A 13574-nucleotide genomic window follows, 5' to 3' on the forward strand; every position below is an offset into this window, starting at 1 on the left:
AAGTGGCAGCTGTCGACAGAGTTGATTTCACTCCTGTGTTGCAGCTGCAGCGAGGGCTCGTGCCCTCACGTTCCTCTCCGAGGCTGAGAGACGCTGCCGGCCTTCTCTCTACACCCTTAGACGCTTCCCCCGTCACTCAGGAAGTTTTTGTGCCTCTTCCGTCCTTCGCGGGAAGCACCTGTCCTGGAGGCTCTGCTGGTTTGGGGGGGCCCTCACGGAGGTTCTCGTCCTCCCCGGAAGGAAGCAATCCCGAGCGCCCAAGATGCGGGGCATCGCTGCCCCTGCATGGGAGCCAGCTGCGGGGATTTCCCAGATGCCTTCGCATCTATCTGCCTGTTCCCTTTGAAACATGTAGGGCGGTCTTTCTTTTCTTTTCTTTTTTTTTTTATTGCAGTTCGATGTGCCAACATCTAGCATAACACCCAGTGCTCTTCCCGTCAGGTGCCCCCCACAATGCCCGTCACCCAGTCGCCCCATCCCCCCGCCCGCCTCCCCTTCCACTACTCCTTGTTCGTTTCCCAGACTCCTCTCCGGCCCCACGGCCAGGTCCAGGGCAGCGGTCGCGGTCACCGGGAAGGCTGCGCAGGAAGGCGCCCTCTCCTCCACAACTTCTTTCCCACACCTCTTGGGTGCCCACAGAATCTACCAGCCTGACTTTATCGTTGTCTTCCTGAGACCCCCAGACACCCTTAAGAGGGGCCTTTCCACGAAGTTCAGCCCCGGAGGTGCAGCTCCAGGGCCACGGCAGCCTAGAAATTGGGTGGTAGGTGAATAGGGTCCCCGAGGAGGATGAGCTCTTCGATACAGAACGGCAAATAGCATCATAGCTACCTCCGAGTAGCTCAGGACTTTGTAAAGATAAAAAGTTTGATCGAGCAGCTCCTTTGCTTCAATCTCCTTCAAGTTTCTCTTTGCCTCTTAGGGAAAAGCCCAAACTCTGGAATGTGGCTTATGAGGCCTTGTGCGACCCTACCCTGCCTCTTGCCCCCCAGCTCCCCAGAGGCTATTGTATCAGCCTTACTGGTTTTTTTTTTTTTTTTTCTACTTTTTTGAAAGCCGTGTGCTGCCCCCCACCCCAGGCCTCTGCAGGTGCACGGCTCCTCCTCGGCCTGGAAAGCCCTGCCCCTCGTCCCTACTTCAGGTCCAAGCTTTGACCAGGGACCTTCCCCTAACCTGATAGTTCTGCGTTTCTGACCGGGTCAGAGGCCCCAGCACTGGGCTTGCAAGCACTTTGGATTATTATTTTTATCTTTAACCCTAGCACTTACTTTCATTTCTTAGGTGATACTCAGTTCCTCCTGCGAAGGTGTAATTCTGTTCACACCTTCCGTGTTTCCACTTGCCATAGCCCAGCCCGGCACAGCCCTTGAAAACTGGCCCTTCCATCATCCATCAATCCAATTTGGAGAGCACCGTCTCACCTCTCGGGGAATCACAACCCTTCTAGTTCATCAAAGACGGAGAAGTCAGCAACACCGAGGACACAGACCCAAGTCCCGGGTTTATTTGGCCATAGGAACGCTTTTTTCATGACATCTGCCAACATCCCCCAGGAAAAGGATTTGGGAAATACTCATCCAGAGACATCCTAAGGCATGGAGTTCAACACTAAGCCTTCACTTTTTGTAGTCTTAGGCTAAGAATTGACGGGCCAATCTTATTTTTAAAAAATTCTTCTATCTATCTAGCACTCTTTTTGCCTATTACAAGGAAACTGGACTTTGAATTTTTCCAGGTGCTATTTGGGGCAGAGTCAACAAATAACAAATTCCTTTCTCTCTTTGGAGCACAATCCTAAAACATTACTCTTGAATCGGTCTCCACAGACACTGCCAATTGAATTTGCTGTTTTACCAGTTGTTTGGGATTTCCGTCCCCCCCTACGTGGTTCATCTATATAATCAGCTACTATTGAAGGCTGGTAATAAGATCCCGTGGCCGCCCGGCTGCCTGCCTGGGCCACAGGCTTCTGCTAAGGCATGAAGAGAGGGCAGACCTGGCCCCCGGCTGTGGCTGCCCTTGACTGTTGCCCCTGCCCCCCTCTCCCTCCCAGGCCCAGGCTGGCTGGGAGCCGCTGAACACTTTGGGCTTTAGCCTTCTCGTGAGCATGGACTGTGTCTCAGCCACGGATGAGACCCGTGAGAATATTAGCATGTCGGGGCTGGGAATCGTCCTCAGGAATCACCCAGCAAGCTCGGGCCTCATTTTCAGGTAAGGATAAGCTTATTCAAATGGTGACATAATGTAGTAGATGCCGTTGGTACCACCCAGGTCACGCAGGGTGGGTGCCCCTGACCAGGTTTCTTGAGTGGTGGCTGTTTACCTGCCTGAGGCTGCAGAGACTGCTCTGGCCAACAGGTACCCCTCTTTGTCTGGGAGGCTATTTCCCGATGATCCTCCCTCTGCCCCCCAAGCTCACAGCCTGTAGCCACTGGCTGGCTGATATGGGGGTATGAGAGGCCAGCCCCCTTGTTCCAAGGTGAAGCCAACTGTGGCACAGATGATGTTCCCTGTGGGCTGGGCCTGATGTCTGCAGTGAGGTGCCACATTAGCCTTCTTCCTCTGTTCTGCCTCCCTCCATTTCCCTGATACCAGCCCCACAGAAAACCACTTATACAAGAATCCTTGTCTTGGGCTCTGTGTCTAGGGAATCTGACTTGAGACAGAACAGTTGCTGGCTAAGTTAATAAAGTCTCACAATTTTTGTTTTGAAGAATAAAAGTTGATAGTATAGTACATGTGCTTGGCTTTAGCCACTCATATTTAGGAAGTAATTCTACTTGTATTTATATTTCAGAGGTAATATGTTAGTCCAATAATCAATTTTATTGGATTACGATTAGGATTATCCAATGGAGTGGATAAATACAGATTTTTCTGTCACTAGATATTTTATTAAGCATAGAATAATTGTTTAAAAACACGGTAGGAGTGCACCGCTTAAAACATGTATTTTAGTTCTAGAACCTTTATTCTGTCTCAGTTTGGAGCTGCAGTAGGCAATGTGGCTTCAGTTGCTCAACTGATGAATTCCCCTGAAGCTGTCATTTTCTCTTCACTACGTTCCTTTAGGGATAGGGCCTATCTTATCTTGTTGATCTTTGCCTTGTTCCCAATGGTGTCTAACACAAAAAATTGTGAATTGTAGACGTTCAATATTTTTGATGGATTTAGTTGAATCAGTCCCCCTAAAAAATATTTTTCTTGATGGGTTTAAAAGATTTTAAGCTGTGATTTTGGGGGATTTTTGTTCACTTTTGAGAATAAATTTATCCATGAGAATCAAACCCGTGCTTTAAAAAAACTGTTGAATATAGTCAACACAATACAAATATGTGCTTTAAAGAATGTATTGATACGGGCCATTTTGAACTCGATTAACTTTACCTTATCTGTGATCATTTCCGTGATTTGTGAAGTCCTATTCCCCAACCCCAGAATGTCACAAAAAACAACCAACCACACGTTTTTGAGGTGCAGATAGCTTGCTTTATTTTGTTGTTACTATTTCTCAAGGAGGTCCAACAATTGTAACTAACAATTGAATTTATACCTGCATGAAAGGAACTATATCAAATTGACATTTTGGGCAGTTAGTAATGGTGTAGTTGTTTTAAATTTAACGACAGCTTTATTTTGTTGTTGTTCTTTATTTTTGTGCTGTGGCTCAATGCTTAGTTGCCCCAGTTTCTTAGGTTTAAATTTAGAGCTACCACACGAAGGCGTTGGCTGCACCCCAGAACCTCCAAGAGTTGACACTGCTCTGGCATAGGAATACTTGAATAGCCTGGTGAAATAAAGGGATGGCCAGGCGATGTTACTTTTCCAAGCTATTCCCGCACTCTCTATGGTCAGAGACAGTGTAGAATGAGCGAACAAAGTGTTGGCCGTTACACTCTGCTCTGGTAATATTTAAGTCATGATAATTTTGAATGTGACATCATCAGAGAAAATGTAAGACGTTAAAGTGTTGCTTACAGGAGGGTAAATGCAAACATCACCAATGCCTTACATTTCTGATTCAATAGGTTATCAGTGCACATGTCTGGTTATGTGCATGGCATCATCTCTTAGGTGGATAGGACATCTTCAATGGGGAATTTCTCAACCCATTGAGGCATACTTAGACATCAACATTATGTTGAGGCACAAAGATTGGTTAAGTGTTGAGCAGGGTATTCATTCCATAAGAAATTTTCTCCTACCAACAGTTTCAAAAGTTACATTGTAAAATGTCATAAAATAAATGGTACAAAACTTTATAACCGTTAATCCGGCTATATACAGTATGTACATGTCACTAGAAAATGTATAATATTCTTAGGTCAACAATTATGAAAGATTGAAATGCATAATTTTGAACTTTGACTCATTTAGGTTGATACACAACTACTTTTTTTTTTTTAATATTTACAGATCAGAAAGATTAGTCCATGTGAATCATTTGTGAAAGGTTAAGAATGAGTATGGATATGAGGAGCACAGGCCCTCTTAAATGGATCTAATGTTTATGTTCACAGTGGCAGAGTCAGACCCAAATTCATTCCCTAAACTCAGGGTATAAAGTCCACCATCTTGTTTCTGTACGTCCATGATGATCAGAGTTGTCAGGTCATCTGTGTTTTCAATGTGGAATCTCCCGTGTTGTTCTTGGTTTTGAATTTTTCTTCCAGCACGGGACCATGTTATCTCCGGGGTAGGCTCCCCCGTAAAAGCACAGGCTACTGTTAGAACTTTGCCCTCATCGATGCTGATGTCAGAGGGAAGAGCTTCAATTTTAGGTGGAATTCCTTTATGGGACAACAACAGAAATGTTTTAGGATCACTGAAAACATGATTTGCTTTCTACTAAATTATGTGAACTAAAGACTATACCGTGCTACTAGACTTAATCTACCTCTACCGTAATTTTTATTGCTCACCTCTTATGCCTGCTTTAAGCATTCTACTAGTTGAGCTTTCCAGTTGTGTCCTACTAGATTTTCCCATAAAACTGCTGGAACTCATTTCTACAAAGGACTCTTGCATGGAGGACATGCTTTGGGCAGACATGCTTGCAAATTTCATTTCAGTCATGCTGCTAGCACTGCTGCTGCTGAAACTGCTGAAGGAGGCCTCCTGCTTAGAGGCAGACATTTGGACTGACTGAGACGAGAAGCTTCCTTGCAAGCTTGTGTCACCACTTGTCCTCAATACTACCTCTCTGGGAGGTTCTTCAACTAGAGCTGTGGAGCATAGCAGATACACAGTGAACAATAATGACATCTGGTTAATCGGTGACATCTGACATTGACTTGCAGAAATGGAAAACTTACACACACACACACACAAACACACACACACACATGAACATAACCCAAACAATTTGCTGTGAAAGCATAAGCAAATACATACATTTGTCAAGAGCTAGCTCAATGTCTCCAAGAAACGAATCTTTATATTTCTATCATTACATGACATGCAGGTGCTAGAATGACTAGGAGAAAAATGATTAGTCATATAGAAAATCACATAGATATTGTGCATTCTGAAAATAAATGCAACAGGGCACTTGGTGGCTTGGCTTTGAAAGTTATTTTATCCACATATCTGTTTAGCTGCGAAGAAACTTTGGCCATAAAGATGAAATCACATGGGAGGCTCCTCAGAGTTGGCCGTGCTCAGAAGACAAATGCCAAAAAAAAAAAACAAACAAAAAAAAAAAACCAAAAAATGTAAAGGCCTTAAACAAGTGAGGAAAATGGGGAAGATATACTTACGAAGGACTGTTAAGGAAGCAGTAGCTGAACACTGGCCACGGAAATTTTTGGCCTTCACTGTGTACTTCCCACTGTCGCTTACTGATGCATTTCGGATTTCGAGAGAATAGACGTTTCTGGAGCGACTTACACTGATATTTGAAGAAACAGAAATCTAAAATGAAAGGGGGGGGGGAAGAAGTGTTTCTTTGAGCTCTTCAGGAATAGATGTGGCATTTTCAATTTTCTTCGGTGATATATTCATAATTAAACTTACCGGCAAGTTGTTTTTAAACCATTCGATTTCCGGGGATGGCTCACCACTGATTTCACAAGAAAAGACAGCATTTTGCCCTTCGTTAATATTTTGAGATCTGGGCTGTGAGATGAAGGCTGGAGCATTGGAGAGTTCTTTGCTCAGGCTCAGATCGTACTGACATTTGATGATCCCTTGGCTGGTTTTGCCTATGCAGGTGAGGATCCCTTCATCTTTGTGACCCGCCTGCTTGATGGTTAGGGTCTGATCGCTGCCCGAGACACCGTATCTGTACTCCTCAGAGTTAGTGAGCTCCACGCCATTCAGAACCCATTTCACATCAGTGGCACCAGCAATGTTGGCTTTTAAGGTCACTTTCTGACCATCGGTTATGCTCATCTGAGTAGAAGATGCTTTAATCTCGGCATGCCTTTGTATTTCTTCCGACGCCTGTGATGTTTTAGTGATTTCCTCATGGACGATAGATTTTTCCAGAGAGATTGCTTCTGATTTCTTGACTTTTTCAGAAATCTGAACCTTTGAAGCTTCCTCCTTGAGGGCTAACTTTTCTTGAGATTTCACCTCTGAGATTTTCATTTCTTCAGAAATTAGGGCTTTTTGGGAAATTTCCTCTTGGACAGTGGCCTTCTTTTGTGACACAATTTCAGAGGTCTTTTGTGTAGATATTTTCTGTGCCTCAGTGTCTTTTACAGCTAAAAAAAAAAAAACCTCTGTAAGGCAAACTTAACTGGAAAGAGGCCCCACCCTCTACTCTTTTGTAGATTCTGCAAGTAAGACCCAAAGAATGTTGCCTTTTGTATGCAGTGCAGGTACTGTTTAATTCTTTCTCAGTCCTAGTCTTGGAAAGTTGTCATGTATGACTTTTGAGATCAGTATAATGATTCTTTAAATTAAAGATGATTCTTGGGACTTGGAAAAAAAAGTCTTGAAAAGAATAGTCAAAATATTTAGGATCTGTGTGGATTTAGGAAATCTTGAATAATAATAAAAATTACGTTTTAGAAGTCTGAACGAAAGCAACCTAATTTTAATTGGTAAAGTAATATAGCTCTTTTACTAACTGTACTGCTTGGGAAAATGAGCAAGAGTGAAGGTTTCTGGAAGCACTACCATTTTGTATGTTAAACTGACTTCGTTCCTAAATATTCCTGGGAGCAGGGGCTGCCTTTTGGAATCTTATATACCACCGTGTATAATTGGGCACTTGATAAATTCTTTTTCTGCTAATATTACGCTTCCTTTAGCTGTGTGTATTTCTACATTTGTGTATAAATGGCATTTTGGAATTTGGAAGAGTTTTACTTTGTGTGTCTGTGAGTGTGTGTAAGGGAAGAATGTTTAGAAAACTTTCCTTAATATCATGTTCTGAAAAATACAGGTAAGAACAAAAGCCAACCTACCTTTTATAGTTAATTTGCAGCTAGAGGACACAGATCCAGCTGAATTTGTCACTGTGCATGTATAAAGCCCGCTGTCGGAAGTATCAGTCTTCAGAACTTCTAAGAGGAAAACTCCTTTGTCTTCAGAGAGTTTATATTTACTTCCTTGTGTAACAGCCTATAGAATGCAAGTGATTTAGAATTTTATTTTTTAAAGATTTTATTTATTTATTCATGAGAGATACACACAGAGAGAGAGAGAGAGAGAGAGGCAGAGACCCAGGCAGAGGGAGAAGCAGGCTCCATGCAGGAGCCCGACGTGGGACTTGATCCCGGGTCTCCAGGATCACGCCCTGGGCTGTAGGCAGCGCTAAACTGCTGAGCCACCAGGGCTGCCCTGATGTAGAATTTTAAAAGTAGGTTGAGTTTAAACATTTTTGGGGAGATGAAGGGGAGGAGGGAAGATGTTAGCTTTTTAGGAGACAAAATTGAGAGACCTTTAAGAACTGGCTACCTTTCCATCCTTGGTCCAGGTGACAGTCGGCCGGGGTTCTCCGGTAGCTTTAACTGCAAATTTAGCGACACCGTCTGAAGAAGCGGTTGTATCCTGCAGCCCAGTGACAATGACTGGTTTTGAGGAAACTGGTTCAGGAGCTTTTGGTTCTATTTTCTTGGTTTCTGTTGACTCAGCGGTCTTCTGAGCCGCTTTCTTAGTTTCGGATATCCTTGACACCTGCTCATGGACACTCTTAAAGGCTTGTCCCATAAACTGGAAGCTCGTTTTAGAAGTGCCACCTTCACTCGCTATCTCACAAATGTATTCTCCACTGTCAGATTCCGTGAGGTTATGGATTTTGAGTTCATAGATACCATCTGCTGAGTAATGAAACTGGAAATGCCCATTTTCCTTCAGTTTCTTGCCATCTTTATACCAGGTGACCTCCTTTGCGCATAATACGCTACTCTCCACCGCACAGGTCAACTTTGCCACGTCTTTGGAAGCTTCCGCCTTCAGCGACTGAGTTATCTTGGGTGGGACGGAGACTGGTAGCTGCTGAACTTTCTCTGTTGGTGTGGGTTTTGTCTCGGGGGGGGATACGGCTTTTGGGTGAGAAGTGGCTGGTTCCGGGGATTTCACCCGTTTTGGAGACTTCACGGCTTCTGGAGATTTCACTCGAGGCTCTGGGGATTTGACTCTCGGTGGTGATGTCACGGCCTTTTCGGTTACCCTGGCCTTTTGAATAGTCAGAGTGAACTGCGCTTCTTGCCTCCCTTCGCTGTTTTCGACCACCACGCTGTAGTTGCCCTCATCGGAGGCCTGGACTGAAGAGATCTCAAAGGTGGATTTGTACTTGGCCGTGGTCACTTGGTGGCGGGCGGAGGTACTCACCACTTGTCCTCCTCGCAGCCAGGTCACGGTGGGGACCGGCTCGCCATCCGTGTCGCAAGAGAACCTTGCGGACTCGCCTTCGTACACGGTTATGGACCTTGGCTTCGTTAGAATCCTTGCTGCCAGCGTCGTCTTGATCTTCCTGTGTGTGGACTTTTCCTCCAGCGCCATCTGTTCCACGGCAGCGCTCCTCGTTTCTGCAGATGCGTGGTGCTCGTAGGCTGAGATGCTTTCCCTTGTCTCCGTCACCTGCGACTTCATCTCCCTGACGGCGGAAGAAGCTTCCATCTCAGCCGTTCTCTTAAACGACGAAACAGCATATTCCTCTGTTCTCGTCAGCTCGGGGAAGACCGAGGGGGGCACCTGCTCGTCTCTGCGCCGGGAGGCGTAGGTAGTGTAATCCCCGCCCGTTACGTCCAAGGTCGCGTAGTCCGAGGCCTCACCTTTGTAGTTGGTGCACACGGCGCGGTAGGTGCCACTGTCCTCAGCCTGACAGTCCAGAATCTCGAGGGTCAGCACCCCGCTCATGTTGGTGTAACGAATCTTACTGCTTTCTTGGAGTTCGACGCCGTTGTGGTACCACTTCACCTCGGCAGTTGGCTTGGACTGGACGTTCAAGATAAAATGTGTATTTTGGCCAACGGGCACCCTGTGGGAGCGCATTCGCAGCGTGACCCGGGGGGCATGGTCCAGCGTAAAAGGCTGCTGACTCAAAACTTCGTACATCCTTTCCGACGTCTTCTGAGTTTTCAGAGCAGCTTTCATGGACTCGTACCTGGAAAAGATATCAAATCTTGCAGACCTCTCAAATCTGGAGAGTGACCTCTCGCTGGACACGGGGCTGGGGGACCGTGGGCGAGTTCTCTCTGGAGTAGGGGACCTCCTTTCGGTGTCCTCTTCGTATTCGTCCTCTGGAGGGATCCGACGGGGCCGGATCAGCTCGGACACCGGCCTCATTAGCTCAATGTAGGTGGGCGACAGGGACCGCCGCCGCCTCAGGAGCCTGGACACGGAGGAGGACTCGGACTCGGATGCTCTCTGGGCGTGCACGGAGGCCTCTCGCTGAGCGTGCTTGGAGATCTCGTACTCTTCCTCGATTTCGGTTATTTCTGTCACCTCTCTCTGTCGCCTCGATTTCCTTCTAGACTTGTCCTCCCTTGACATGTGGTCCAGCTGGCTTTTGTACTCGGAGAGCCGCTGGCTGGTGGCGACCGGGCGCAGCAGCTCCTCGTCCTCCCTGTCGGCCAGCATCCTCTGCCGCTGCCCGGGCGGCCTGTGCGAGGCCCGCGCGTGGCGCTCCCGCAGGGCCGCGTAGCTCGTGCTCGTGTCCGCCCGGGTGGGGACGTGGTAGGTGGAGGAGCTGAAGTCTCGCCGCGTCTCCTCCACGCTGACGGGAGCTCGCAGACTCGAGAGCTCGAAGCGCGGGGGGCTCCGGCTCGGCGGGGACGCGGAGAAGCCCAGCTCGAGCTCCTCTTCCAGCCGCAGCCTCTCTTCCTCTGTCCTCTTCATGGCCAGGTAGTCGTCAATGGGGAGGAGCAGTTCTTCATCCGACATGTCGCCGAGAGAGCGTCTCCTGGGTCTGTAATAGAAGTGGTAGTCGTAGTCGTAGTCGGGGGAGGGGGTGCGGCGGCGGGCCGGCCTCACCATTTCCAGGTCGTCCTGGGACAGCTTGGGGAGACGCCATCGGGGCCGGTACTGATCCGTGATGCGGGGAAGGGGCATCACGTAGAACTGCTCCCATCTCGACAGGCGGATGCGCTTGGGCCTCTTCTGGACGATCCTGTCGATCTTCCCGGGCATTTCAAATTGGTCGCGTATCTTTTTGTACCATTTCATGTCGGACATAGGCACGAACTGCTTGATGCGCTGGTCCTCTTCCACGCTGCTCTGCTTGTACCTGCGCGGCTCGGGGACCTCGTAGGGCATCCGGAGTCTCCTCTCTTCCTTCTTCTCTTCGGTCTCCAGGCGGAACTCCCCCTTCACGGTCTTGGTGCTCACAGCCGGCTTGTAGAGGACGGCGGCTTCCCTCAGGGCCTCTTGGGCCACCTGGGTCAGGGACACCGTCTCGGTGCCAGACAGGATTTCGGCCATTCTCAGCGTCTTGTCAATTTGCCTCTGCACGTGGCGCTCTCGCTCCTCCTGACTCTTGAATTCCTGTTTGACGTACCGCAGGCGTTCCACCTGGAGGTGAGCCTGGCAGCTGGTGGATCCAGCTGTGTTCGTGGCTGTGACCCTGTAGTAGCCTGTGTCTTCAGGCAGAGTGTCCCTGATGTGCAGGGCGTAATAATCCAGGCCCTCGTGGATAATTTCGATGTTCGGCCCGAGGGACAGTGGCTGGCCGTCTTTCTCCCATTTTAATGTTGGTGGGGGGATGCCAGACACTCTGATCTCAAAGCAGACGCTTTGGCCTTCCTGGCATTCTGCGTTCGCCAGCAGCCGTTTGAACATGGGTCTTAGGGTCGTGTCTGTTGGCGGTGGGTGTGGGGTTACGGTCAGTTTCGCTTTACAGCTGTCCTCGCCGTACTTGTTCCTGGCCACGACGGTGTACTCGGCGTCATCATCTATAGTTACGTTGCTGATTGTTAACTGGTAAAGACCCTTGTCAGACTCGAATGTGTACTTCCCGTCGTCGTCGCCTGGTTTGATTTTCTGACCTGATTTGTACCATGTTACACGAGGCTCTGGGTGGACAGTTATAGTTACTCCAAACCGGACATTTTCACCCACGTAAGCCGTCTTGTTATAGAGAGGCAAGGTAAATTCTGGTGGCCTTTCCAGGAGTCTCATCGTATCAGTTCTGCGCTTGATTTTCTTCATGGTTCTCCGGCAGTAATAGTCATAAGTTTCTCTCACGCCCTTAACAAATAGCTCTGCGTAAGAACTATCTTCACCGTAGTCATTGACCACTTTGCATCTGTAGGTGCCATCATCGAATCTGGTAATGTCTTTGACATACATGGTGGCTACTCCATCTTGATAGGTGATTTCATATTTCTCACTGTTCTCCAGCTGTCTGACTCCAAAGTACCAGGTCACTTGGGTAGACTGATCATAATTTTCAATTTTGCATACATATTTGGCATATCCTCCTTCTTCGCCAACCGCGTGCATTATCTGCCCAGAAACTGGGCCAATTTCAATGGATGCTACCTTAACTTTAGCAACACTGACACCCTTCTGAGATCGAATTGCACCACCACAAGAGATTCGGGCCGCTGACACAACCATATTGAGGTCTTTCTTGATCAGGGTGTGGTAGTAACGCCGGTGTTTTAATGTTCTGATAACTTTAGTGCTGACTCTTTCTATCTTCTGCTTCAGCCATGGATGCTGGAGTGCCTCAGATGCTGTCATGCGAGATTTTCTCTCTTTCACTAACAGCCGGTCAACAAAATCCATGGCTTCGAGGCTAATCTCTTTGAATGCTTCTTCATCGAAAGTATATTCGGCGTTCATGATGTTCTCAATCATCTGCTGGTTAGTTTCAGCCAGGAATGGATTGATACCGCTTAACAGCACGTACACTAGTGTTCCAAGGGACCACATGTCTGTGGCGGTGCTGACAACGTCATGCTGGTGGACCTCAGGTGCATAGTACTCAGGGGCAGTGAACAGAAGCCTAAAGTTGTCCCCTGGCTTCAGCTGACGAGCTTGACCAAATTCTATGATTTTAATGATGGAGCTCCTTCTTGTTTGGTAAATGATATTTTCCGGTCTAATGTCAAAATGTCCAATATTATGACTATGTAAGAACTCAAGTGCTTCGCAGACCTGGCGAACGTAACTGACGATTTCTCTTTCGTTAAGTTCAAAAGCACTTGTGTTAATGCGCTCAAATATGTCGAGTCCTGATATGAACTCAAAGATCATGACTAACTCTTCCATGCTCTCAAATGATTCATGGAGGTATAAGATGTTTCTGTGCCTAGCAATGTTTAGAATGGAGATTTCTTTCTTTACCAAAACCTGATCAGTCCCCTTGACTTTAACAAATTTGGCCATGTAAGTCTTCTTTGAGGATGTTTCAACGCAGCGGTGGACAATTCCAAACTGACCGCGCCCAAGATCCTCAGCAATCATATATTTCTCGTAGAGTTCCTTAGTCGAGGAGTGAGAGGCTTTAGTCATGGAAACTTCCCTGGTTTCATCTACCTCTTCATCGTAGTTCATGGCTCTGGTCTTGTCTTCTTTGGTTATGGTTGGTTCTGAAGGCTCCGAAGGCTTGCTCAGGCCAAATTTATTTTCGGCTATTACACGGAACTGGTAGCTTGTTTTTCCAAATAAGTTGATCACAGTGTAACGTGTTTCTCGGGCCTGTCCTACACGAAGCCATCTCTCTGCAGTAGTTGCACATTTTTCAATGATGTAGTTGGTGATTTTGCTGCCACCATCAGAAGCTGGCTCCGTCCATGTCAAGTTGACAGAATCTCGTGAGACGTCGCTAACTTTGACTCCTCTGGGTGGGTCAGGAACATCCGCCACATCCAGTTCGACGGTCTTCTGATCAATTCCAAATCTGTTCTTAGCACAGACCACATAGAAACCAGCATCTTTTCTCTCTACTCCATTGGGGAAAACAAGTGATGTGAAGGATCTTGTGACAATAACTTGGTAGTGGCCATTATTGTCGATAAGATCTTGTCCTTTCTGCCAGGTGATCACAGGATCTGGTTTGCCACTGAAAGGGATCTTGATGCTGACCACCTCACCTCGGAGAGCATGAACTGCTCCCATGCCTTCGAGAGTTTTAGGCAAGTGTATCTTAGCCGGAACTGTATCAGAATAAAAGA

General features: G+C 47.2%; 1 protein-coding gene across 1 annotated transcript in view; it reads right to left on the reverse strand.

Annotated features, from left to right (window-relative positions):
- Positions 1 to 3466: 3466 nt before the first annotated feature.
- Positions 3467 to 13574, reverse strand: part of TTN (titin) — a 273898-nt gene continuing 263790 nt past the window's right edge. The window contains 6 exon segments of the mRNA XM_038584970.1: positions 3467 to 4790; positions 4923 to 5225; positions 5760 to 5913; positions 6016 to 6707; positions 7416 to 7572; positions 7909 to 13556. Of these exon segments, the coding sequence (XP_038440898.1) occupies positions 4492 to 4790; positions 4923 to 5225; positions 5760 to 5913; positions 6016 to 6707; positions 7416 to 7572; positions 7909 to 13556 (7253 nt within the window). The 3' untranslated portion in view covers positions 3467 to 4491.

Source organism: Canis lupus, chromosome 36 (genome assembly GCF_011100685.1).
Source record: "Canis lupus familiaris isolate Mischka breed German Shepherd chromosome 36, alternate assembly UU_Cfam_GSD_1.0, whole genome shotgun sequence".
Taxonomy (NCBI): Eukaryota; Metazoa; Chordata; class Mammalia; order Carnivora; family Canidae; genus Canis; species Canis lupus.